Source organism: Vanacampus margaritifer, chromosome 7 (genome assembly GCF_051991255.1).
Source record: "Vanacampus margaritifer isolate UIUO_Vmar chromosome 7, RoL_Vmar_1.0, whole genome shotgun sequence".
NCBI classification, from domain to species: domain Eukaryota; kingdom Metazoa; phylum Chordata; class Actinopteri; order Syngnathiformes; family Syngnathidae; genus Vanacampus; species Vanacampus margaritifer.
The window spans coordinates 3,963,237-3,990,534 of record NC_135438.1 but is presented as its reverse complement, the minus strand read 5'-3'; the positions used below and the strand labels follow the sequence as shown (position 1 = coordinate 3,990,534).

The following is a 27,298-nucleotide window of genomic DNA, read 5'->3' as shown; positions in this document are numbered from 1 at the left end:
CACTGCCCATTTCCATTAGTGGGGATTTTTTTTTTTTTTTTACACCGTCAGAATCCGCCATTAGGAAAGTTTTTTTTTTCCCACATCACTGTCAGAAGCCGTGTAAAACTATTTAAAATTAAAAAAAACGACGCCCAGGTGGCTGAAACGGGTCTCTGACAGTGGGGGGGGGGGGGGCAAGTCTTTTTTTTTTGTGTGTGAGCTTGGCAAAAATGTTCAGCAAGTTCCCCTTTTTGCCATAAGGGGGCAGTCAAATGAAGCCAAAAGACTCTTGTTGACATCCAGTATTAGCAACTTGAAGAGTGGTGAACTCAATTTATACATCCAGAAGCCAAAAAAATGTTCATTTTCTCCCCTCTTCTCCTATAAATTGAACCCCCACTTTCATTACTGCTCTTCTCTTAGCCTCCATCATAAGTTGGGAGACGTGTGCCGAGCGGCATATTAATGAGCACCAGTTTAATGTCACCGCTTTAAAAAGTGCTCCGTATTATTATCACTCACTAAATAAGAAACAATAAGAAATAAATGGATGTACAATAGATGCTGGCTGCACTCGTTCATTAAAATGCAGCGGCCGTGCTGTTGCACTTTTCACTCTCAAGGTTTCTTTTTTTTTTTTTTTTTTCCCTCTTCCTGAAAAGCACGAGAATAATAAATATTTCATCCGCTTCCCGTATTCCTCGCGCTGCCCCCTCGGTGCGTACGAGCTGCCCGCGTTGCCGTGGCAACCGTATCGTATAGCGTGACTCACACTCCATGAGCAAGGTGGGAGTGAAGGGCAGTGGAGGGATTTCACTGACAGAACCGCTTCACCGGGAGATTTAAAAAAATTTTTTTTTGAAAGACTTGAATAATGTTATTCAAGCAAAAATATGAACTACTTTGCCTGCATATATGTTTTAGGGTAGGCACACGGTATGTACTATTTATAACTATTCTTTGAGTTTTATTTTATATATATATATATATACACACACACATATACACACAATATTTATTTTTAAATATTTTTATTTACTGTATATAAATTAATTATATATATATATATATATATATATATATATATATATATATATATATAATTTTAAATGTAACATCTTTAAATGATGAATCGATCAAAAATATTTATTGATTAATATAATTGATTATTTGTTTAACTCTGACTGCCAAAAACGTTAAATAACGTTTAGTAAAATCCTATGGAGGAGTGCCAAAGACGTTAAAAGACGTTTTTTTTTTTCAAAACAGAGGTGAAACTAACCATTTTCTATTGTTGATTACTGAAAAACGGAAGAAGGTAGAAACAAACTTTTTTTTCTGATGAAAGATGAGAGTCCAATCTTTCATTTGGTAGTATGTGTGTTTCCATAGTCCAAACACATAATTTTCTGTGGACCTTGAAAGATCAGTCAAAATGCTTAAATCGGCTGGCACCCACGGCATCCCTTTTCTGAAAACGCTTGGCAGTCAAAGAGTTAATTTAAAAAAATGTTATTTACATTTTTTAATCGTTTTCAAACACCTTATCATGAAAAAACTGTCATTTTAATAAGGTTGCGTTCACTTCATTTAGCCAAAATTTAGAGGAGCACTCATGATCATTTAAACGTTCTTTCTTTGCATAAGCGTTGCTAGACTATTTAGCACATTGCTTGCCACTGTTAAAATGATAAAAAAAAAAAAAAAGTCCCAAAATCTCACGTGTCTATTTGTTTGTAAATCAAGAATTACTCCGGAACGTTCTGAACCACCGCAGAAGTCTAGAAGAAGAAATGACGTTTTGAACCGTAACTCACGGGGAGATCGGCGTAGAAGTAGTGCTTCCTGTCAAAAAGTGACTTCCTGTTGATGTGGCAGTCGAGCGCCAAGCCCGTCATCACGGCTGCCTCCACGCATTGTTTGTTCAGGACCTGGCGAGACACAAATGCTGGTAATCATTAATGATGACCAATAGATGATTATATGACGGTTGGGATTAAAGTTCTTACGGGTAACGTGCCGGGTAAGGAGGCGTCAAAGAAGGATACCAGGGAGTTTGGAGGCGATAGGAAGTGGACGGCCGAGCCGGAGAACATTTTAGTGTGGGATTGAATCTGGGCGTGGATCTCCAGGCCGACGACGCCTTCCAGCTGCATGGGAACACTGCAAAGTCAACAATAAAGTGAAAAAAAAAAAACCGTAAGACTGCATCTTTTTTTTTATATTGCAAGTGGGTATTTTGCCGTGACTGGCAATTGTCCTGCTGGCGTCGATTTGCCGTGAACGGTTCTGATGGGTCAAGCAGCGGAGCAATATAATCTTGGCCTGGCGTGAATCGGTACCGTGAGTAATAATTAGGTTAACAATGATGGCTGCCGGGAATCAGTTATTTTGCCGTGAGTCATGCATTGTGTGTGAAACAAAACGGCTACGTGAACAACTCCCGACTGGCTGCAAGAAATTGTAAACATGAAAAAAAAATACATAGCGGTATTTGAACCCGTGAGCTAGCACCTTCAGGCGAGCGCTCTACGCACTACTCGACCAGCTGGTGCGCCTTCGCCTGCGCAGATTCGCGGCAAAATAACGCTAGGACGCAAGGTGGCGAGTAGCCGGATGGCAAAATAACCACCGCGAAAATTAATTGGTAACCAAGGTCAAGGGTTGCAATAATGAACAAGTGTAGCTGTATTTTGACACTATGAAAGAAATGAAATACGAGGGGGGAAACCGTAAAATTAAATTACAACAACAACTAGTAGCCTTTACAGAGGAGCTAGCAGATTAGCCACAACTCAAAGGCAATGTACTGCATTTTATCGTCTTCACATTTCACCAACCTTTTTGTCCTGTTCTGCAACTGACCATCATATCGCGAAAATCCTACATTCAATCTCCGGACTGTAAAAGACGCATTAGGGCACAATAATAATGTTTTTTTCAGCATTTTGTAGCGGACTCTTCCTGCAGCAGAGGAGGCTGCCATGTTGGTTTAGAAAGCGCGGTTACATTTGGGAATTGTAGTTCTTCAAGGCGTGTAGAGTACGCGAGAGGGTTGGGTTTACACTACAATTCCCAAGGTAGTAGAAAACAACGTATTTCCTGGTTGTTTGGCGTAACTCGTTTTGACTGTAACCTTACGAGAATAAAGTTGTATAATTACAGGAATAATGTTGCAACGTTATGAGAATGATAAGTGAAATTACAACAAAAAAAAGTAATATAATGAGAATAATTTAACACTCTTCTTCTTCTTCTAATTTACTGGCGGATTACGTCTGTTTGGTGCAACAGTCCTGTACTACAGTTAATAGACTGAGAAGGGAAGAGAAATTAAGGAGAAAAAAACTGTAATTTGGACACAATTTTGCTTTGGGCATTTTGTTGTGGACTGTTACTGGCACTTTGGATGCTTCAACATTGAAGAAGTGCGGCTAGATACAGGTGGGAATTGTAGTCTTTCAAAGCGTGTGTGCGTAAACCTACACGTGAGACGCTCGTATTTAAACTACAAATCCCAGAGGTATGAAAAAATGACGTATTTCCGGTTTAAAGTTTGGCGGGACTAGTCAGACGAGAACACTAAACTTTGAACAACCGTACGTCCTCTCAACATGATGGCCACAAACGGGAAAACGTTTGAAGACGGTCCGATGAACGGTACCGCGCCGCACGCCGATACATCGGCGGTGGATCGCTTCACCTTCAGCCCGCAGCCGAGCGTGGAGGACATCCGTCGCATGCAGGCCGAGTTCACCGACGAGCGCGACTGGAACAAGTTCCACCAACCCCGCAATCTCCTCCTGGCCATGGTGGGCGAGGTCGGCGAAGTCTCGGAACTTTTCCAGTGGAAAGGCGAGGTGGCCGAGGGCCTGCCCGATTGGAGCGACTCGGAGCGGGAGCAACTCGCCCATGAGCTGAGCGACGTGTTCATCTACCTGGTGGAGCTGGCCGAGAAGTGCCGCGTGGACCTGCCCCAAGCCGTCCTCCGCAAAATGGCCCTGAACAGACTCAAGTACCCCGCAAGCAAAGTGCACGGCTCGGCGAAAAAGTACACTGAATATAAGGACTAATGTATTTTTTGTTTATGTAACGTGGGACTTTTTGCTGGAAGCAGTCATATCTTCACAGCTGCTTTTTTTTTGTTGACATCTTGAATGGTCTTTAAACTATTTACGTGCTTCAAAGTTACTTCCAGGCAGTTTAGCATGCTTTTAAATATATTTTATTTGATTTCCACGGCTCATCTACCCCATTTGAAAATAGTACACACTAATGTAATATATAAGTTCATGTTGTGAAATGACAGGTATGTAACAGGCCATTTTTATTTTTTTTAATTAATTTTTTTATTATTTTTTTTTTTTTCTGTTAAAGCGCTCAGCCAAAGTAAAGTGTTCTTTATCTTCTTTGAATTTGAGTATTCATTAATGTTATTTTTGCAGATCAGAGTTTATTCATGCATCAGAATTTAGGACCGGACTGGTTGCCAGTTGATAGTGTAGAAAGCTACTCAGATACTAGTGAGTCCATCCATCAATAACTTCTTTTTTTTTTCTGTGTACTTCCACAAGCCGATTATGAATTAAGCAGCAAAATCCACCTGTTTTTATCTGTCTTTAAAGCAAGTTGTCATTTGGTGTTGACTGAAAATAACATCACATTGCCAAAGGGCTCAGGTAACGACCAATCATGGTTCACTTGTTTTCTGGGTGTGGTCATGTGACATTCATAAACTGAGTCCTTAGGCAACAAATGTGATGTTGTGAATTTTTGACTTGACTTCCCTTTGAAGTATCAAATTATAAATGAATGATGACATCAATCCCAACACGATTTTGAGAAAAGCCCAAGTAGGGATTTACGATAAAATTAATGTTTTATATCCCCTTAGCGATATTATATACAGTATATCCCAATATAGTATTTTCCCCTTAAAATTACATTATTGGCAATCTTATTTTTATTTCTAAGACTTTAATAGAAAAAAAACATTCAGAAGAAAAATTATAAAAATACAACAAAACAAATATTCAGTGCAAAAATACCATCATAAATAATAATTATAGACTATAAGCTGTTTAAATATAACTTCCATCTAAAGTTTACTGGTTTAATGTCGAAATAAGCATAAAACTTGACATGATTTATATTTTAAAAAACAAAACAAAAAAACTTTGTTTTATGAATGTCCCTTAGCTTAAGTCTACTGTAAAACTCATTGACGGGCTAACAATTAGCAACAGTAGTTGCGGTGTTATAACTTTTAAGCAACGAATATTTGAACACAAAACTACAATACAATATGTAGACAATACTGACAGACATTCTTTATCCTTTGCAAAAAACAACTAATAATCTTGTTTAATGAGTCCCTGAGAGTAGAGTAGCACACTATTAAGCTAATGCGCAACCATCATGGTCAGTATAACTGTGAGGAAAAACAAATCTTTTTTTTTTTTTAAATTTTGATTGACACTGCCAGAGATGTGTTTGCCTCACCACTGATCACACCGAGTCTAATTCGAGAGCTTGGCGAGAGGCTCCAAATGCCAGAAAGCTTTTTCTGAATAATAGAAAGCTTTTTTTTCTCACCTCCGCCACCAGCACGCCGGCCTCCATTTGTGGCGTGTCGAGAATGACGAACAGCCAGCGGTGACGTCCCAGCTCGGCACAGCATCGACTCGATCAAAGCGGCGTAGTGAGGCTGCGGGAGTCGGACTCAATGAAAGGAGCCTTTCTGCTCTCATTTTGGGTGTGGAAGCCACCAGGGGAAAAGTTCAATTAGGGTGTGCTAAATTCTTCCTTTTTAGTTTGGGCACATGGTTCGGGTTTAGACGCCCTATCAGGAACACCTGTTTTCATCAGAAATTCTCAAACAGAAAGGACAATAAATTCAGAAAACCAAAGTATAGAATAGAAGTACAAATAGAAGATTTTCCAATAGAAATATTTTTACGCACTGTAAATTAACTCTTTGACTGTCACGACGTTTTCAGAAAAGGGATGCCGTGGGTGCCAGCCGATTTAAGCATTTTTGACTGATCTTTCAAGGTCCACAGAAAATTATGTGTTTGGACTATGGAAACACACATACTACCAAATGAAAGATTGTACTCTCATCTTTCATCAGAAAAAAAAAATTGTTTCTACCTTATTCCGTTTTTCAGTAATCAACAATAGAAAATGGTTAGTTTCACCTCTGTTTTGAAAAAAAACGTCTTTTAACGTCTTTGGCACTCCTCCATAGGATTTTACTAAACGTTATTTAACGCTTTTGGCAGTGAATGAGTTAAATGTATTGGTTCCTCAACTAACTCAAAATACAGCCAATACAACTAAACCCCTGGCAACAAAAGTGAGTACACCCTTAAGTGAAAATGCCCAGTGGCAATATTTTGTGTGGCCACCATTATTTTTCTGTCATCACTCTGGACTGTCCACGTAAAATAAATAAATTAATAAATATTACATTTGAGTCAATTGTAAATGTGTCAATTGAATTGACATATTTGGACAAAAAGGGTTATAAATTTAAATAATAAAATAAGGCTTAAATTGTCCAATACTACTACTACTCAAATTTAAATATACATAATAAATACTTTTGTAGAAAAATATTCACATACATTAAATCTAAAAATTATAGTCTTTTGTGTTTTAAATTTTTGGGGAATCTTTTGATTTTTAAATATTATTTTCACATTTTCATGTACCAAAAATACCATTAGTAAATCTACACAATAATATTTTTCATGAATTAAAACTAACTACTAAAAATATGCCTTAAATTTCAATTATGTTTTAAATATTTGACAATAGTTTCATTATTTTCCATGTATCCATGTACTGTTTTTTTTAAATAATTCATACATTTACAAAAATAATGTTCCAGATTAAAATAAATACAATTAAAATTAATCATAAATTTGTTTTAAAAATTTTATTTAAAAAATATTTTTTACACATGTTACAAATGATAAATTCATAGAAAACTATTTTGCATAAATTCAAATAAATAAGTTTAAATGTTTGGCTTTATGTACTTAATAATATTAAAATACATTTAAAAATAACTTCGTCTTTCATTTTTAGAAAATATTTAATATATATATATATATATATATATATATACTGTTATTTTCCCATTTACATATACCTTATTTTAATCTTGTTATCTTATATACTGTATATGAAAACAACATTTGCCTGACTTAAACTGAAGCCCAAACGAACAAAAATGAAAAGTCTGAAAGGGAACAAACAAATTAGCTGCGAGCTAAATCGTTAGCGTTTTGTGGTCCTTGAGGTGGTGAATGGTGATAGTGGTGCGCATTGTACCTCAAATCTACTCTCTGAATGGCCTCCAAGGCTGTCCTCAGTCAAAGAGACTGTTGCTACGAAGCACTGTTGCTATGGAGGAGGAGGCGGCGGCGGCCGCGCGTCACCCAGACACGGACCACCGAAGGGGGGAGCCCTTTCTCTCCTCATTGCCAACCCGATGGAAGAAAAAAAAAAAAAGTTTTGAACATGTTCAAAAAAATGGGTCAGAGTAGCACAAGTGCATCATGTACGTTTGTTGGCGGCCTCAGACGGCTGGATTGAGGCTACATTTGAAGGCAGATGACATCGGACAAGTCCATCAATTGCAGGTTAATTTTGAGGATGTATTCCAAGTTACAACGACCGTTTAAAGTCGCCGATAGCTTTTGGAGGGTGAAGGCTTATTATGTCAGCGAAAAACACATTCAGATGATAAAAGGGCCTTCAATGCATCCTTTGTTTGTTTTTGTTGTTGTTGTGAAGGTGGAAGCTTTCAGCAGCTTTCTTTTCCCGTTAAACGTCATTTCAGAATGCGTCGTGTACGCTATTATCAATTCAGTTGCGGCTTCATGTGCCGCACTTGAAATGAATTTTAAATGACTTTCAAATGTAGCCTTATTGTCACGTTTTTCAAGCTTTGCCCTAATTTGAAATGTCATTCAAATGCAGCCTGAAAAGCGTGAGGCAAGATGTTTTCATGTTTGTGGCTCATTTGCATCAACACCCTCCCAGTCTTTCATTCCAGCATAGTGATGAACCCAACTTTCTCTTTGTGATCAAGTGTGCAGCAGAATCCAACCTGCCCTGGGCGCCTTTGTCCACGCGTCCATTTGTCTCAGCATTTTTGCTCCTTTTTTCCTTCCCGGGTCATTACACGGTCACCACTTCCTGCCCCTTTCTTCTGCCTTGCTTCGCATCACTACTGAGGGGAAATGGACAAAAAAAAAACACACAAAAAACACATGATAATATGAAGTCTTACATATATTATATATATTTTTTAATTTTAAAATTTTAAGGAAAAAAAAATCCATGAGATAAAAAAAAATGCCGGTAAAAAAATTGAAAAATTAATTAATTAATAAATAAAATAATATATATATATATATAAATTTATTTGTAAAGTATGAATGTTTTTATTACGGTAAGTTTGTTTATGCTAGAAATAAAGATACATTTGAAAAATAAATGACCATAACACCAATTTATTATTTATGGCTTCCATGCAGAGTCATGTTTTATAACAGCTGTCACAAAATTGAGTAGAAAAATTCAGCTGTCGGAATGTAAAACTTTTGGTTTTCAAAGGAGTCATTGTTTCAAAGTAAGGTTTCAAAGGAGGGTTTGGCTTCCAATCATTACGTGGTCACAATTTTTAACAGCTGTCACAAAATAGGGTAGAAAAAAATCAGCTGTCAGAATATGTGACTTTTGGTTTTAAAGGAGTCATGGTTTCAAGGTAAGGTTTCAACGAAGGGTTTGGCTTCCATGCAGGGTCGCAATTTTTAACAGCTGTCACAAAATTGAGTAGAAAAATTCAGCTGTCGGAATGTGAGACTTTTGGTTTTCAAAGGAGAAATTGTTTCTAAGTAAGGTTTCAAAGGAGGGTTTGGCTTCCAATCATTACATGGTCACAATTTTTAACAGCTGTCACAAAATTGGGTAGAAAAAAATCAGCTGTCAGAATATGTGACTTTTGGTTTTAAAGGAGTCATGGTTTCAAGGTAAGGTTTCAAAGAAGGGTTTGGCTTCCATGCAGGGTCGCAATTTTTAACAGCTGTCACAAAATTGAGTAGAAAAATTCAGCTGTCAGAATGTGAGACTTTTGGTTTTCAAAGGAGTCATTGTTTCAAAGTAAGGTTTCAAAGGAGGGTGTGGCTTCCAATCATTACATGGTCACAATTTTTAACAGCTGTCACAAAATTGGTTAGAAAAAAATCAGCTGTCAGAATATGTGACTTTTGGTTTTAAAGGAGTCATGGTTTCAAGGTAAGGTTTCAAAGAAGGGTTTGGCTTCCATGCAGGGTCGCAATTTTTAACAGCTGTCACAAAATTGAGTAGAAAAATTCAGCTGTCGGAATGTGAGACTTTTGGTTTTCAAAGGAGTCATTGTTTAAAAGTAAGGTTTCAAAGGAGGGTTTGGCTTCCAATCATTACATGGTCACAATTTTTAACAGCTGTCACAAAATTGAGTAGAAAAATTCAGCTGTCAAAATGTGTGACTTTTGGTAAGGAGTCATAATTTCAAAGGAAGGTTTGGCTTCTATGCAGTGTCATGATATTTAACACTTGTTAACTTGAGTTGAAAATTTCAGCTGTCAGAATGTGTGACCTCTGGTTTTCAAGTAGTCAGGTTTTTAAAGTAGGACTTCATATTAGCTGTAGATCATTTTTACAATAGGTGCCATGAATATTACTCAATATTTTTTTCTTTTTTTTTTAATGTTTGGCATATTAATTTACCACATAACTACCATGTTTATCTACCATTTTTTAAATTAAATTCTTTGAGTCATTATGTGTGTGGCAAGTGACATTTTCCATTGATGGGTTCTACCTCTCGTCCACTTGAGACCCCCTCTTGCCCCCACTCCCCACACACAATAATACCAAGGGGAGGTTTGTATGCGGGCCTAACAAAAGGGGCCCCACACGACTATCGGTGGAGATAAATCAGGCCCTCATCATGTGTGAATACAGTGATGCGTGTTTGTGGCTGTTTTGGTCCAGCGACTGTTTCAAGCGATGGGTGGGAGGCGAAATCCCAGCATCCACAGGGAGGCCCGTTTAATTATTGTACACACGACTCGTCTCGTATTACCTAATAATTGCTTTTCTCTGGCGCTGCGCGACGAGGAAATTGAGTTAGGGATCGATGGTTTTGCCACATATTTCATCACTGGGGGAAAGAAAAACAAAACATCTATAAATGTGAAACATTTTCACGGCGGGTGATAGCATCGCCATTGCTTAAAGGATTTCAACGCTATCCGAGAACAAAATGTGCGTCTCGTTTGGGACGCGAGTTATTCATTTTCTCATCGTAGAGACTTAGGGTTTGAATTAAGTGTGAAAAAAGGGGAATTTTGGGAGCCTTTTACATAATAACATGTGGCGGCTGCTTAATAGAGGGAGCTATGCTCAGTTGAATAACCTTGAAAAAAAAAAACAATAAAAGGAAAATAAAATATTCTAAAAAAAAACTCAAAATATATTTATATCTATTTTTAGATTTTTTTTTTTGGGGGGGGGCTTAAATATATATTAGAGGTTCATCCGTGTTTTTTGAAGAATTAATTGGGATTATGAAAAAATAGATATACTAGGCCTCATTTTTCCAATTGCATTTTAATGTGCGTACACCAGACAAAAGCCAACCCATTGGCACCGGCACTCTTGCTAAGACACGGAGGTGCACCCCCCTTTCTATTCAGGGGGTGGCACTGAAGGGGTCCGTTCCCACCGCCAAACAGGCCAGACGGGATGGGAGAGGCCCAGAGTGCCTCTATTGTCCTTTAGGGTATTTTTTTTTTTTTAAACCTTCTTCAACCCTTTTTACAAGCTCCTGTTTGAATAATCCCATTAGCTGCAGATTCCTGTAGGCTAGCAACCCCCAATAAGAATATGAAGGAAAATGAATTAGGCCCTCAAAATAAAGTTTTCACATATCCCTCAAGTGAAATGTCGAAAAACTTTCATATCGTGTTCTCAAGGCTTTTCTGAGCTGAACGAAAGCAAACAAATTCAACGTCAACTGAACTGAGCTGATAGCAATTCAAGGGGCTGAAGCTAAAAATGAGACATTTGTTAGAAGACAACCTAACGAAGCGGACGGCTTTAAACGAGACGACATTCAGCAAAAAGAAAGGAAAAAAACAGTGGAATTCCACTTATCCAGTCGGGTCAGCACTTGCTGCAAACGACACTGCTTATTATCTCCTGATGGCTCTGCCGAGTGCAAAGCCAAATGTGACATGTCACTTCCTGTTCAATTACCCTCACAGGTCCTCAGACTTTTTCGGGGGTCTTATTCTCACTGGCATGTCTGTCCAATTTCATGTTCATCTTTGAAAATGGTGTTGGGGGGCTAATTTCTTCCAACTTTCCAAATTTCAAATTTGATGCCAATCAGTGAATCTCATGACACTGCGGGGGGTGCTTAAAAATTCCCAGGCTCTATTTGAATGAAATTTGCCCCCAAATTGTCTCCTTTAAATAAAAATGGCTGACTTCCTGTTAGATTTGGGCTTGGGTCATTGAGAATTTTCCACGTGTTTTATTATGAGAGACATGTCCACCAAATTGAATGTAGATTGTTGAATCTAGTGATGGGGATAATTTGCAAAACTTTCTATGCACCATTTTTGATTGAATGTTCCTAAAACGGTCAAATCAAAATGGCCGACCTCCTGTTCAATTTTGGGCTTTGGTCGTTGAGACTTTTTTTTTTTAATTGGCTGCTTAACAACAACAAAAAGAGGCAGATTTCCTGTTTAATTTATTATTAATTTATTAATTAATTTAAGACGTGCCTAACAAATTTGGCGTTGAACAGTGAAACTGGTGCCATGGGCAAAAAAAAATTCTAGCTTAAAAAGCTCCTTTTTAATGGAATTTTTCGACGAAATTTGCTGCTTTGAACCAAAATGGCCGACTGCCTGTTCAATTTCAATCACAGATGGGACTTTGTTGTGCATCCTGTTATTTATATTTATTATTATTATTTATTTAACCTTTATTTAAAAAGGTAAAAAATTTTGAAAACTAATTTACAAACATGACATGGTAGGCAAACACTGTTATGTTGCTAACAACGAGTGTTATTATGAAAGATATGTCGGCAACGTTTGGTGTTGACCGATGAAAGTGGCGCCGGTGGCTAATTTTCCCTTTTTCACGGAATTCAGCCCTTCAAATGATTGCACCAAAACTTTGAAAAGCAGATGTCACGGAATTGCCAGAAGAGCAAAGCCACTTGCAGCCTGTAGGAACATTGCAATGATATGCGGCAACATAATCAACCGCTGCTGCTGGGAATATTTCAATGCAAATGAAATCATCTGAAATAAAGTCAATGATGTGAAAAGTCAGGGGAGGAAAAACGCCATCTCGCCGTGTAATTAAGCAACGAAATTTCCCGACAACACGCACAGGGACGTGAAAGTGGTGAAATTAGACTAACAGTCCCGGCGCGTCAGCGCTTTTAGCATATTTTTTGCATATTTTTTGCACATTTTAAGGAAATTTGGGTCGCAGCCGCTCTGTGTAAAATGTTTGGATGAATAGGCGGTTAGCAGCGTTTTGGGCTAGTCTCTAAAGACCCTGCTTCATTTATTCAGTCTGCTTGGATTTTTGTTCATTTCACAAACAGCCTCATGGTGAGATAAGTGGATGGATACACTCTAAAAACAGTTGGGTCAAGAGTAACCCAATTTTGGATCAAAAATGGACCGATCCACTTTATGGGTCAATTTGACCCAACTTTCTGGGTTTTTTGACCCGAGAAAAGGATCCGACCATTTTTTATGAGTTGTTTTACACTAAAAGGCCCATTTGTAAAAATTGGGTCAAATTGACCCAAGTCGAGGATCGGTCCATTTTTGACCCAACTGTTATTAGTGTAAGGTAAACCCCCATGCAATAAAGCTAAAATACAGTAAAATGGCTAATCTTGAAGCTGGATAATACATAGCGGAGACAGAACCGGAAGGAGTTTGCTAGTTACAGTCTACTTGCATTGGGGGCCAAGTGGGGCAAGATTGAAAAAACATGCAATTTGCATCTTTACCACCTGAGATGAAGCCTCACAAGATTTACTGTCATCCTGTGTGAACATTTTGGTTGAACTCCAAATTGTACAGCTTTTGGAGTATTGAGCTAGCGAGCTAGTGCGATTACAAAAAAAATAACAACAAACAGAGGTGAGTTAATTTTGGTGCCGATGTGGCAGAATTTGATGTAGAAAATTTATACAAATACAAATAAATCCACGTCGGCAAAGCACAACATAAATCTCATATTTCCTTGGCACGAAAATACCAGAAGATGGCACCAAAGAAAAAAACAAAGATCTTAAAATAAGTAAATTACTAAGTCGAGCATCCTCCCCTCCCGTAATAAAGCATCTTGGGCGCTCGTTGAAGGTTGTGACACAGCAATGAACTTGTCATCCCGGGGAGCATCCTGCCTCTTTTGCCCCCGCCCGTTAATGGCGGCCATCTTTCCTGGACCGGCTCCATTAATTCCGGACGGAGGAGGGTGACATTGTGTCCGTAATGGCCGCTTTTATGTACGACAATAAAAGGCTAAATGCGCCACTTTTTATTTTTTGTTTTTTTTAGGGATGTTGTTTTCAGTCAAAGTCACACGAGCTCCCAAAGTGTGATTCATTGCACACAGAAATGCAAACATTTGTGTAATGCTGATCACCAGGCATTCACGTTTTCTCCATTGCTATTATGCACCGTATAATAGTATTTTCCATACTGCATGTTAGAACTTTTTTGTGTGTGAATGCTGACAAGCAAACGTTTACATCCTCTATTAAAAGTACCACAGTTTGTGTATTCATAATATCAGAGTGAATGCTGCGTCCAAATTAGCCATTTGAATGCAGAACTAAGAAACTACTTTTAATGTACATATGAACTAAACGTTAACACATCATATTAATACTAGGAGTGTCAAAATGAGTGAGTTAATTTTGAGTTAATTTAAAGTTCCTTTAACGGCATCTATTTTTTTTATTCGCTCGATTAATGACCGGTCGCACCTTCCTTGGAAAGCCTTCACTGGGGGAATTCCAGTCGCAACGCAGCAGGCACGTCTTGTCAAAATTGAGAAGTATTATATTTAATAATAATGCACATATTTGTGGAGACTGGGGACAAATTGTATTTTACAATTTTAAAAATGTGCAGAATTTCACAAGTTACTTCACGATAAAGATTAGAGAGCTCTTAACTCATTCTCTGCCATTGACGGCTATAAACGTCAAAAATTCATTTGAACTATTTTGATTAGTTTAGCATTTTTTTTCCTACTTTTGTTAACAAGACTATAACAACCTATATAATAAAAAAACGTTTATTGTAGATTTAGAACAAATATAAAATTTGTGATTAATCGTGAGTTAACTAGCGAAGTCATGCGATTAATTACAATAAAAAAATTAACCGCCCGAAGGCCCGAATTTTTAATAATCTTTTCTTTCTAAATTCATTCACTGCCATTGACGGCTATTGACGTCAAAAATTCATTTGAACTATTTCTATTAGTTTAACATGTTTTTCCACTTTTGTTAACAAGAGAATGAAAACCTAGAATTTTTTTATTTTTTAATTTTTTTTATTTAATAACATTTGTGATATATTCATGAGTTAACTAGTGAAGTCATGCGATTCATTACGATTCAAACTTTTAATCGCCTGATGCCCCGAATTTTTAATAATCTTTTTTTTAATGAATTTATGGCAGTGAATTATGAAAAGAAAAATGCACCGCGCTGTCACAGACGTCTTACAAATGCAATTATGCCATCTAGTGGCAGAAAAATGACCTCAACACAAACCAACAACGCTTGTTTTTTTTTTACAGTACAGTACATATTTTTTATTTCAACTAAATTTTATTAATTATAATGAACTTATTGTATCAATGACTAAAACATATAGTTTAACATTTTTTCCCACTTAATAGTTAGAAGAGTATGAAAGCTGAGAACCAAGCATTTGCATCTCCTTTATTACCAGCGCAAACTGAAATCTATCATACATACTTTATTCACCATGTCAGTGTGAATGCTGCGAATCAATAATTCACAACAACCCTGGCGCGCGCCCCAAAAATTAATGAGAATGTTAGAACCAAACATTTATGCCGCTTTATATCAAGACACGCTTTCAACATAAATTTATGTAAGTGCTGCGAATCTCGTAATCCTCTAACCCAGTACAACATCTTTTTGCGTGAATGCTGAAACGACGCATTCATGATCTATGATGATAGATTTAAAACACAATCTTTTTGTGTCCAAATATATTGATCTTAAACAAAAGAAGATTTCCAGCGTCCAATCGGATTCTTCCAATGCAATGTTTTCATTGGCTAACCAGCATTCTAGTTTTTAATTTCCTTTCCTTTTTCCATTCCAGCCTGGCAAGATCACCTCATTGAAATTTTTTTCCCCAGGGAATTTCAATTTCCAGTTATCTGTCGCTCGCTCATGACGCCGCGTCCGCCCGCCTTCAATAACGGCACCTGGCCTGCGGGACGTCATTAGGATGCACCTCAATCGTGCCAGCCCAGCCGCACCGAAAAGGCGGCTCCGAGACCGACCAATCAATTCTGGCGCAGATGGAACGATCCGACTTTGACGGCATAGAACGTCATTCCAGAGCTGGCTGCCGGGATTAGCATTCGGGGAAGGACGTTTATCCTATTTGGGAAGCACTAAGAATGAAATTGAAGTGGGTGCACACACACACACACACACACACACACACACACACGCACACACACACAGTGACAAGCGCATACAAAGACACAAGCAATGGGGACACGTCGGCCGATATATACAAACACGGGGACACGAAAAGAAACACGGGCACACACACGGGGTCGAACACACATAGCGGAGAGGAAGTAGCGCCAATTTCGACTTAAAGTGTCTTTTACGCAAGGAATGCCAACAACTAAAATATGTTGATATAGTTTAGGATGTTGTGCAATCACTTTGGATATTTAATTTTTGATTTTATTTTATTTTTTACTTAATTTATGTAATAATCTGATTCATTTTCTTGGATTACACGGACTTCATCTTCAAAACAAAGGCAAATTTTTTCATTTGATTTTTTTTCTAATTGAAAATTCAGATTGACGCATTTTCCAGAACGCAGCATTCGCACCGCGGCGAGTTGTTGTTCGATCCCATGTGCTGCATTCTGCCGCAGCTTTTTGTGCCGCTTTAACGGCGTGTTTCAAAGAAGAAGAAACACATAGTAGAGCAGCCAGCATATTATAAAAAAAAATAAAATAAAATAAAAAAAATTACCAACCCGCAGCTCAGTTTGACAGCTCAACGAGGCTAATTCAGGACCCCCCGCAGGCGGAATGCATTGGATTTAAGGGGGACCGATGAAAGCAAAATAAATCATAAAGTCGCATAAACAAACCCTGCTGTGTAACACCAGAATTTACTTGGGGAAAAAAGTCAGATTTTCTTCCATCTTCAAAAATGATGTGAAAAATTCATACAAAATTAGACTGTATAGAGGATATAAAAAGTCTACACACCTCTGTACGTTTGCCAGGTTTGACATAATAATAATAAAAAAAGGTTTTACAGTAAGAGATTATAAAAAAGAAATAAATCTTTTTTCCCCCTTAACTCATTCACTCACAGCCATTTTCACTGAAGCAACCCCCTTCGCTCCCGGCTGTTTGACTGTATTTTGACTGACTTTGTAAGGCCCACAGAATATTGTGTCATATTGCTATAAAAACATGGAAGCTACCAAAAGAAAGATTAGAGTCTCTTCTTTCAGGGTAAAAAAAAAAATTTCTAAAAATGTTTTTTTGAATTAAATAGATTTCTATCTTTTTCTGTTTTGCAACAATTAGCATTAGAATATAGCTAAATTGAAAACACTGAGGAAAAGAGCTTCTTTGCAACATGGCCCTGGTTGATCTCTTATACTCTGCTGCCACCTGCTGGCCGTTTTTTTGGGTAATAACTACCATTGCTTTAAGCGCCCTCTTCAGGTCAGAAGCTGCATCAAAGCCTTCTGTGTCTAGCTTAAAAAAAAAAAAAACACAAAAAAACGTGGGACCATGGCAATATTTAAATAGAACGTTTTTATATTTTTTTGGGAGCAAATGAGTTAAGAGACTAACTAACTAGCAAGTAAGAGAGTTAGCTAAAAGAAAATTTGTTATTTAAATTTGGTTGTTTTTAATTAGTTTTTACAAATGTTGCAAGTTTTAATTTTTGGGGGGAAAATGCGTTGTTTTAGTTTAGTTTTCATTAGTTTTAGTATTAGTTTTAGTTTGTGGTATGCATAAAAAGTTTTGGAGAGAGTTGCTCATGTTGTTTTCCAAGACACAATTAATCAAGCAAAAATAAGCAACTCATTAGCTAGTAAGCAAAATTACAGTGTTTTCTCGCTTTTGGTACCAAAATCGTTTTTTTACGGCGAAACAGGACCGAGAGATGCAATCTTTTGTAGACTTTTGTCGCTTTATGAAAGAAAGGTGCACAACAAACGATCTGTCATTGTTTGGCCGTGCCGCTAGATTGCTTGTCTGCGTTTTATGATCGGCCATAAAACAAAAGACTCGTGCGGTGTGGAGAAGCGTGTGCGCCTTCTTACTATTGTCAATATTCCGCTCGGTGTCACCATCAATAAAAAGCGGGTTCCGTGTGAACGAGTGTCCCGAGAACCCCGCGCTGTCAGCGTCGTCCCTCATTACGCTCGGCCTCTCCGGCGTGGAAATGTCACATACTCCTCACAAGGTCTTAATTAGCATCCTCAATCATGGCGTCAGCTTGCAACACTTTTGGCATTTAATTGCAGAGCTGAGTTGCATAAACGATGCGTGGGAAGCAACGCTGTGGGTTGACAGTATTGTACCGTACGGTATAATACCGTTTTTCAAATATTTACACACCATCAACACTCCTGTATTTGTTTTTTTCAAAAGTTTTTTTTGTTGTTGCTAAAATGAGGGTTTAAGGAAGAGGACCTTGGGGGAAAAAAAGCATATTAAATCATAATCACAATATTGAGGAAAAGAATAGCAATTCATATTTTTCTTCAAAATCGTTCTGTTCTGGTTCAAATGGATGTACAGTGCAGTATTGATTTTAAACTTGTGAGCGACAGCTGCATAAAACTGGCTGGTTTACTGTAAATAAACATTAAACATGTGACCAAATAAAAAAAAAATTGTATATTCTGCACACAACATTTTTTACTTAATTAAGAATGAATTGATAAATTATGATTACATTGATAGCAAAATTAATTAATTTTTTAAATAGACTATCATAAATTTGTATTTAAGATGTTTTAAATGTATTTTAATAAATAATTGGTTGATTAAGTGCACTTAAATTAATTATTTAAAAAAAATAGGTTATAAAATGACAATTTTAATTATTAAAATACATATTTATTAAATGAGTGATTGATTTCTATTAAACTAATATTGAAATGAGAATGACTTATTTGATTTTTCAAATAAGCTATTTTACATATACATTTAAGATGGGAATATTTATCATAAAATGATCAAAATGATTAATAATTTTTTAAAATAATTAATTAATTAATTAGAATTAATTTAATTTTCCTACTGAATATTACAATTTTATTCTTCAACCTTGACATTTTGTTTGAACATTCTGATATTAAAATTTCATCCTCCCAACATTCACAACTTTTTTTTTTAATGCACTTATTTTCCTTTGCATGCTACTTTCTCTCGTGCTGAATGTCATCCAATGTGCGCACGTGTACCTAATGATGTGTCCACTCTAATGTAGCTGATGTTCAACGGCTGCTGCATCCTGACATCAGTCAGCCTGTTTATGACGTTAATCACAGTCAGCCATTCTCACGTACACTCTGGAAAATCAAAAGCGTGAAATATTGCCGATTTGAGGCAGAAATTCATTTTGTTTGAGTCATTTTTGCTGCATTCCGAGACGCCGGGTGCCAATAAATGTCACATTTGCAGGGACTGATGTGTGCTATTTGCTATTTAAGATGCTTTTACGCTGCACTTTACACATTAGACGCCAGTCAAATGTCCCACCTTTTACACGCAGGTGAAGATAACGGCGGTGAGGAAGGAAAGAAATAAATCGCTTTCGTTTTAGAAAAACAAAGCAAACAGCTCTCATGGCTTATCTTGAGACGCATTAAGACGAGGACAGAATGATAACAGAGGTTGCTTGAAGACGAGTGAGTGAGTGAGTGAGTGAGTGAGTGGGTGGGTGGGCTGGTGGCAGGCAGATGGGCTTTATTGTTTAATGATTTTATTTCCAATAATTCCAAGGTATCTCATATTCCATGGCTGACGAGCTTTTGAGCACACTTCACAGTGTGTGGGGGGAGGGGGGGGGGCTTAATAACGGCCAGCTTTATGTGCTGTGAAATTAAAAGTAACTAATAGCCCAGTGTATACAGTATACATAAAAGCGAGTCACCGCTGATTCGTGACTCACTATTCGCGAACACAAAATCTAATCTCAAATCATCTTTCCCAATTGAAATGAATGGAAATGCTATTCATCTGTTCCGGCAGTGTAAAAAAAAAAAAACATACAGTAACAACAAATTTAAATAAAATGTAAAGAATTAAACAGTTTGTACCCTATCGGCATGATGTATTTATTCTGATGTGCGCTACCTTGGCCACCAGAGGGCAGTAAAATACAGACATATGATGTGCAAATTAATGATGAATCATAGAAGAAAACGGTCTCACCTAAACCGCAATATTTGTTGTTTTCACGGAGGAATACAGGCCTGTGTATTTTATTTTTTTTAAGGTGTATAATTAAGGCAACATCGACGCTTGTTTCATTAGCCCACGTTTTGCATTTTGTGTTAAAGCTAGTGGACAACTAACTCACATTTCTGCTCACAACTAAAACGAAAGCAGCGAAGAAAAAAGACGATTTCTTTTTAAGTATATTTTATCGATAGTATTTGCTATTTAGATTTTTTTAAATAATAATAAAGTGTTCAGGGATCATAGTTGGGCCGTTTAGTGCTTAAATCATTTACACGGCGTCCATAATTTGCCCTTCATGTTAGTGCTTGACCCCCGACCTCTACGAATGACACAGCCTGACTGTATATGTTTTATATCACCTGCCTCTTGACTTTCTTTTTGATTCTTATTTAATACTTTGTTTATGAAAGAGCATATTTGGCATGTGGGGGGATTCTGCAGGGGCTGTAAGATATTTGTTGTTCCCCCTGCTGTTCTGAGAGTCCTCGTTAGTTAGTTGGGAAGAAAAGTAATTAGATGGCTGCCTGTGAAGTGTAGCAAAGCGCCCCGGCGGCATCTCTCAGCCCCGCTTCTTTTTTTCTCTCTCCCCCTTTTGCGCTCTATCTGCTTTTCCAAATAGTTGACGAATGAGTGGAGGTTGAATGCGGCTCGGGGGTATGCGCAGGGGGTGAGCAACCTACAAATGATACCTGGAATGAAGTGTTAGAAAACACCTACAAGGAAATCAGAAAATGTAATCATTAAAACTTCACCAAGCCACGAATCTTTTTTCACGGCGAATCCTCAAAACGCTCATCAAACCAATTTTGACATAATGCTCCGCTGACATCACATGGCATTGGCTGTCTGTGGAGGATACTTGCCTCCAATTGTGGCTCATTTAGAATAATTCCCTTGTAGATGTTCAAAGTACGAGCTCCAAAATGGCTGCCTTAACCCAATTTAGCCGACTTCCTGTTTACTTTTGTTCATGAGTCTTGACACTTTTTTTCCGCATCCTCTCATGATAAACATTCTCACCAAATTATGTCAATTGATGAAACTGGTGTCCTGGGCTATTTTTTTCATGAAATTGACCCCCACAAAATGGCTGCTTCAAACCAAAATCTCCAGAATTCACCCAAAATGGCTGCCATAACCCAATTTAGCCGACTTCCTGTTTACTTTATGAGTCTTGACACTTTTTTCCGCATCCTCTCATGATAAACATTCTCACCAAATTATGTCAATTGATGAAACTGGTGTCCTGGGCTATTTTTTTCATGAAATTGACCCTCGAAATGGCTGCTTCAAACCAAAATCTCCAGAATTCACCCAAAAATGGCTGCCTTAACCCAATTTAGCCGACTTCCTGTTTACTTTATGAGTCTTGACACATTTTTCCGCATCCTCTCATGATAAACATTCTCACCAAATGATGTCAATTGATGAAACTGGTGTCATGGGCTATTTTTTTCATGAAATTGACCCCCACAAAATGGCTGCTTCAAACCAAAATCTCCAGAATTCACCCAAAATGGCTGCCTTAACCCAATTTAGCCGACTTACTGTTTACTTAATGAGTCTTGACACATTTTTCCGCATCCTCTCATGATAAACATTCTCACCAAATTATGTCAATTGATGAAACTGGTGTCATGGGCTATTTTTTTTCATGAAATTGACCCCCAAAATGGCTGCTTCAAACCAAAATCTTCAGATTTCACCCAAAATGGCTGCCTTAACCCAATTTAGCCGACTTCCTGTTTACTTTATGAGTCTTGACACATTTTTCCGCATCCTCTCATGATAAACATTCTCACCAAATGATGTCAATTGATGAAACTGGTGTCATGGGCTCTTTTTTCATGAAATTGACCCCCACAAAATGGCTGCTTCAAACCAAAATCTCCAGAATTCACCCAAAATGGCTGCCTTAACCCAATTTAGCCGACTTCCTTCTTACTTTATGAGTCTTGACACTTTTTTTCCGCATCCTCTCATGATAAACATTCTCACCAAATTATGTCAATTGATGAAACTGGTGTCCTGGGCTATTTTTTTCATGAAATTGACCCCCACAAAATGGCTGCTTCAAACCAAAATCTCCAGAATTCACCCAAAATGGCTGCCTTAACCCAATTTAGCCGACTTCCTGTTTACTTAATGAGTCTTGACACTTTTTTTCCGCATCCTCTCATGATAAACATTCTCACCAAATTATGTCAATTGATGAAACTGGTGTCCTGGGCTATTTTTTTCATGAAATTGACTCCCACAAAATGGCTGCTTCAAACCAAAATCTCCAGAATTCACCCAAAATGGCTGCCATAACCCAATTTAGCCGACTTCCTGTTTACTTTATGAGTCTTGACACTTTTTTCCGCATCCTCTCATGATAAACATTCTCACCAAATTATGTCAATTGATGCAACTGGTGTCATGGGCTATTTTTTTTCATGAAATTGACCCCCAAAACGGCTGCTTCAAACCAAAATCTTCAGATTTCACTCAAAATGGCTGCCTTAACCCAATTTAGCCGACTTCCTGTTTACTTTATGAGTCTTGACACTTTTTTCCGCATCCTCTCATGATAAACATTCTCACCAAATGATGTCAATTGATGAAACTGGTGTCATGGGCTATTTTTTTTCATGAAATTGACCCCTAAAATGGCTGCTTCAAACCAAAATCTTAACCCTTTGGTTTTGGGTTTCCCTCCCATTGTTGGCCACTTTTCAGGATCTCTGTGCAAAAAGGGAGTCAGTGAGCTGTAATCTGACAGGATAACGTCTTGTCGGGACCCTGCGGAGCGGCAAAAAGTCAAGATGCCGCTTCCCGTACCGTCACCTTTAAAGGTGAGCAGATGCCATGAATAATGCACTAGCGGTTGTATCACGACTTAAAACTTTTGCACATCCTCTAGAAACTCTTCCACGTTAATTGAACCCCAGGCCTCTTAATCCTCGATGCCTGATGATGTCATCTAAAGGCGATCAAACGTCAGTCTCCGGGGGTCCCGTCTTAACTCTGCCGTACGACCGCGGGGAGCCGCTGACTTTGTGTTTTACCCTTCCAGAACACCTCGACATAAAAGTGTGATTCATCTCAATCTCCGTAGCTAATAATTGCTTTGCCGAAAGGAAAGAAAAAGCCTCCTCATCCATCATTTTTACAGAGACGAAGGTGACGGGAAAATGTGTTTATTCCGCATGCGAGGACGGTAACGGCACACTTCAACGTTACCGTGGCATCATTAGGACAGTTTTCAAAGTTTTGTTTACTCAACTTTGTCAACAAGTTTGGGGCACTGAGACGTGTTGTTGTTTTGCTGTCTGCTTATGTTTCATTCAGGTCAGTAAAATGGTCAGTGAGACGCGTGTTTGTAGTTTTCTGTAGCATGCTATCTGCTAGCAGCTAGCATTAGCACAAAGTGGTTGATAGGCATGTCCTTCATGTTTTTTGTTTTTTTTTACACATGCTTGCAGATAGCTTGTAGCTTTAGCACTGGTGGATAATTTTCCACTCCTGTCCTGTAGGTGGTGGTATAGCGGTCGGTTAGACGCGTTGTCCTTTTAGCTTTGTTGTTGTACGCTCGCAGATATCATGTAGTTTGTTACATATCGTCCCTTATGGCTAATTTCGCTGTCTCTCCTAGCGGGTAGTATTAGCACTGCCCATGTGTGCGAATAAGCAATGAGAATTAAGTAGCAGTCACAAAACATGGTGGAAATGCTACACATAAAAAAAAAAACCACTACATTTTGTCACAATGATTTTTTTCTTCTTCTTTTGTGTTTTTCTTATTCTAGCTAGGACATCCTTTATTTAAAGCTTATCTGCTCACATTCCTCCGCAAACTGGCGACGTTGAGACGTGACAGGCTACTTTGCTAGCAGGAAGCATGTAGCATTAGCACTGGTGGAAACTGTATATGTTCCCTCCAGTCCTGCGGGCGGTGGGACATGTTGTCCTTCACAGTTTCTCTTATGACTACCACCAACAATACAGCCGCCATTACTGATACAATTACAACTATCACTGTCTGTTACTATTACTAGCTAACAGATTTTCCGACTATCATAGCGGTTAGTGTAATTGTCTATTGAAGAGGAATAAAATGATTTGTCCTCTTTGCGCGTTCCAAAACTTGAAGACAGATTTAATGTAAGAAAAAACACCTTTGCAAAAATGATTTTAATCTAACAGAGATCTCTGGACATCGTGACAGTCTCCAAACATCACATAACAGGTGGAGTGCCGAATGTGTCTCTTCCGCGTGTAAAATGGCTTCTTATAGTTAAAACCGACCGCCTCTCTTTCATTTGTAGACAAAACATACTCTCTGGGTACTTTTCCATGAGCGATGGCGAAAACAGAGTCAGGGGTGCGTGTTCGAAACAGATTCTGTTCTCAAGGACCAAATGTGTTTTCCCACAGAGAAGGAACTTCTAGACCAAATAATATGTCCCAGCTTAAGGTCAAATTATACTGAGTTCAACACTACTTGCTTTACACGTCTATAAAACCTTTCAACATGGTTAATATAAAGAATTAAGATGTTAATAATGTATAACAATGGTTAATATATGAAAATAAAGAATTTAAATGTTAATAATATCTAACACTATGCAAGGGAGGGAAAACACATTCGGCTGTTATCTGTTATGTTGTTAGCCCCCCCCCCCCCCCCCCATTTTTTAAAAACATTTTCATGCAGACGCGAGATAATTAGCTGTCAGTATAAAAAAATAAAATAAAAAACGTTTTTTTCTGCATTGATTATTTGGTGGCATTTGCTGCCATGTATGTGGTTGTCAGATTGGATATGCCATTCTACAATTATCCTCCTTCTGCAGAATAAAAAAACAATCAACCCCCCCATGGAGAATCGACCACATAGGCCTACTACAAAGATCACAGAGTGGTGGTTCTGTACAAGACGGCGGGCCCCGGCGGATATCAAGATGAGGAAACCATCACTGTAGTGTGAAGAAGAATGATGTGTTTTAGCGTGAAAAAAGCCCTTCAGACGACAAGCGCGTGGGAGGAGCAGCTTGGAGATGAAAAAGATGTTCATGTGTGAGCTATTCACAAGGGCCGGTGCGATTACATCTCTTTTACCACCACAGGCCGCATATTTCAATTGCCTGTGACACCCAAGTCATCTGATTGTATTTATATATGCTACATTGAAAGCTGCCACTCGAGCAAACATCTCATCTTGGCGCGGGCTCAGGGGATTGTGGAAATAATAAAAAAAAGATCAAATGTATCCGTACAATTCCAATAATATTGATCTTCTCTCTGAACTGGCAGTACTAATAAAAAAATTATTTAAAAGTAATAATAATAATAAATGAAATAAAAATTCCTTAATTGCCTTAGAATGGAAGTTGATCACATGCTATGTGTTGCTATGCTAACATAGCATAAGGTAGAGACCTAGAGTGCTAAGAACATTAACATGTGGAGTTATTGACACATGATGCTAGCTAGTATTGATCTATTTACAGTATTCCACACCATAATACGCAAACACATACAGACCATACTAACTTCAACCACCCCAAGTACGTCGGTACGTTATAGCTATAAAAACGAACCTGCACAAGCTTATTGGAAGTTATTGGATTTTTCAGTTGGAATCTGTTGGATAAACGTGATTGCCTTCTCTTCATTTCACCCTCTTGCCTTCACTTGCCTTACTGTGGCGTTCTACAGCGCTAATAAAATGCTAAAATATGAACAACTGGTATGCTAACATATAGCGAGCTAGCAGTAAGGGTGGAAAAAAATGGGACATTTCAACAACTTGAATTCACACGTTTTTATTTTATTTTTTATTTTATGAGACAGCCAGCTCACTACTGCAGAGACATAGCCGTTATTAGGCCTTGATTGGAGCATCAGAGGCCTAATTAAGGCGCTCCTGTTCTGAACACGCCACCAACCTGGCAGAAACGCTACCCCGGGGTGTCGCATGCACTGAGGAAGAGGAGGAGGAGGAGGAGCAAGAGAAGCTCACTGATTAAAGAGGAACATAAAACGGAATTTGCCTCATCAAACTGCCTATGCTTTATAAAATGACATGCAAACGTACAACATGCTAACAGGTGGCACGCTAACATATAGCAAGATATCAACCATGCCATGCAGTTCATTGCAAGCAGATATGCTAACATGAATGTAGTAAAATAGCAACCTGAATATAGACAGTATAAAAGCTCTAAGGAAGATCTGAAAAGATTTTTGCATTATGCCCTTTAGTAAGACCAGAATTCCAATTTAAAAAAAATTAATGCTAATATGTAGCAAGATAGCAACATGAGCGTTGAGGCAGCTTGTTAAGCATTTTCCATAATGCACGAAAGCAGATACTATTTAAAAAAAGAGAGCATTGTGATATTATCTTTCTTGACCATCATTTGTGTCAAACAGTTCTAAAACCACCATATAGATGCTAATCATTAGCATGTCAATGGCATTTTCCATTGTTTGTTAGCATTCAGCTTGTGGGTTCTTTCTTTAGGTAGCTGTTTGCTTTTTTGAATACACGACGTGTATTCTTTTGACTTTATGAATGAAAGCGTGAAGCCACTGTTTGAAAGAATTGTTGCCTTCACAATTCAAAGCAAAAAATCCGCCAATTTACAGCCTGGATCTCCAACAACTCGTATCTCAAGGCACCACTGTATAGTTATTATTATTTTTTTTAAACCAAGAAGGCTGTATTTCAAATCCCACAAACAGGAAATGTGTGTACTCCTACCGCCCCCTCCTCTTCTCCATCTCGGCATGATGAGATGATTCATCACAGCAGACAGTTTCCTGAGAGCCAGATGAGATGAGAGTGGGGACGCTGTCATTTTCTATCTCCCAAAGAAACACGCAGAGATAGCGACACGGAGAGAGAGGACCGAGAAGCCCGCCTCGCCCGCCGCCGGAGGCCGATAGACCACAAACGCATGACGGCCGAACCCCCCAACAGCTGACATTTGTCCGGCACTTGTCATTAAAGGGGCCGTGCTCTCCTGCTGGGGAGAAGACCTCCACTCATTTTAGGCACACTTGAGGAGTGACTGACGGGGGCTTGGATGGCTCTTTTGTTGCTTTTAAAGTCCCCGTTACAATTAAAATAGAACATAATTGAATAGAATAATATATATGAGCTTTTTAAGATTTAGAAAATAACAGTTAAAGAAGTGGCCCCCACCCAAAAAGTCACAGTTTCATGTTAACAACATGCAACTTAAATCAGTTAAGACATGCATTGGGTAACATAACAAACTGAAAGAACATTGAATATCGCCCTTATAATGGAAAAAGCGTATTTGGTCAACACAAAAACCGTTGACAGTTCGTTGAAAGGGCATTGATTTGATTGAAGAACAAAAAAAAGAAGAAAAAAAATTAATAAATAAAGGAGAGCAATGATGATGACATGTCAAATCGATAAAATTACAGAATGAACAATACTGAGCTCTCC

General features: G+C 38.1%; 1 protein-coding gene across 5 annotated transcripts in view; it reads right to left on the bottom strand.

The window, feature by feature from the left end:
• gatb (glutamyl-tRNA(Gln) amidotransferase, subunit B) overlaps nt 1-27,298 on the bottom strand; it is a 56,995-nt gene that overhangs the window by 5,993 nt on the left and 23,704 nt on the right. Inside the window, exons 3-6 of one of the 5 annotated variants that reach the window (XM_077570222.1) lie at nt 7,324-8,224; nt 5,578-5,855; nt 1,992-2,132; nt 1,800-1,913 (exon numbers count right to left, since the gene is read on the bottom strand). In XM_077570222.1, the coding sequence (XP_077426348.1) occupies nt 1,800-1,913; nt 1,992-2,132; nt 5,578-5,604 (282 nt within the window). In that variant the 5' untranslated portion in view covers nt 5,605-5,855; nt 7,324-8,224. Of the gene's footprint in view, nt 1-1,799; nt 1,914-1,991; nt 2,146-2,822; nt 3,200-3,685; nt 5,545-5,577; nt 6,597-7,323; nt 8,225-27,298 lie in introns of those variants that run through there. The other 4 variants (XM_077570223.1, XM_077570219.1, XM_077570224.1 and 1 more) reach the window with 4 other exon arrangements.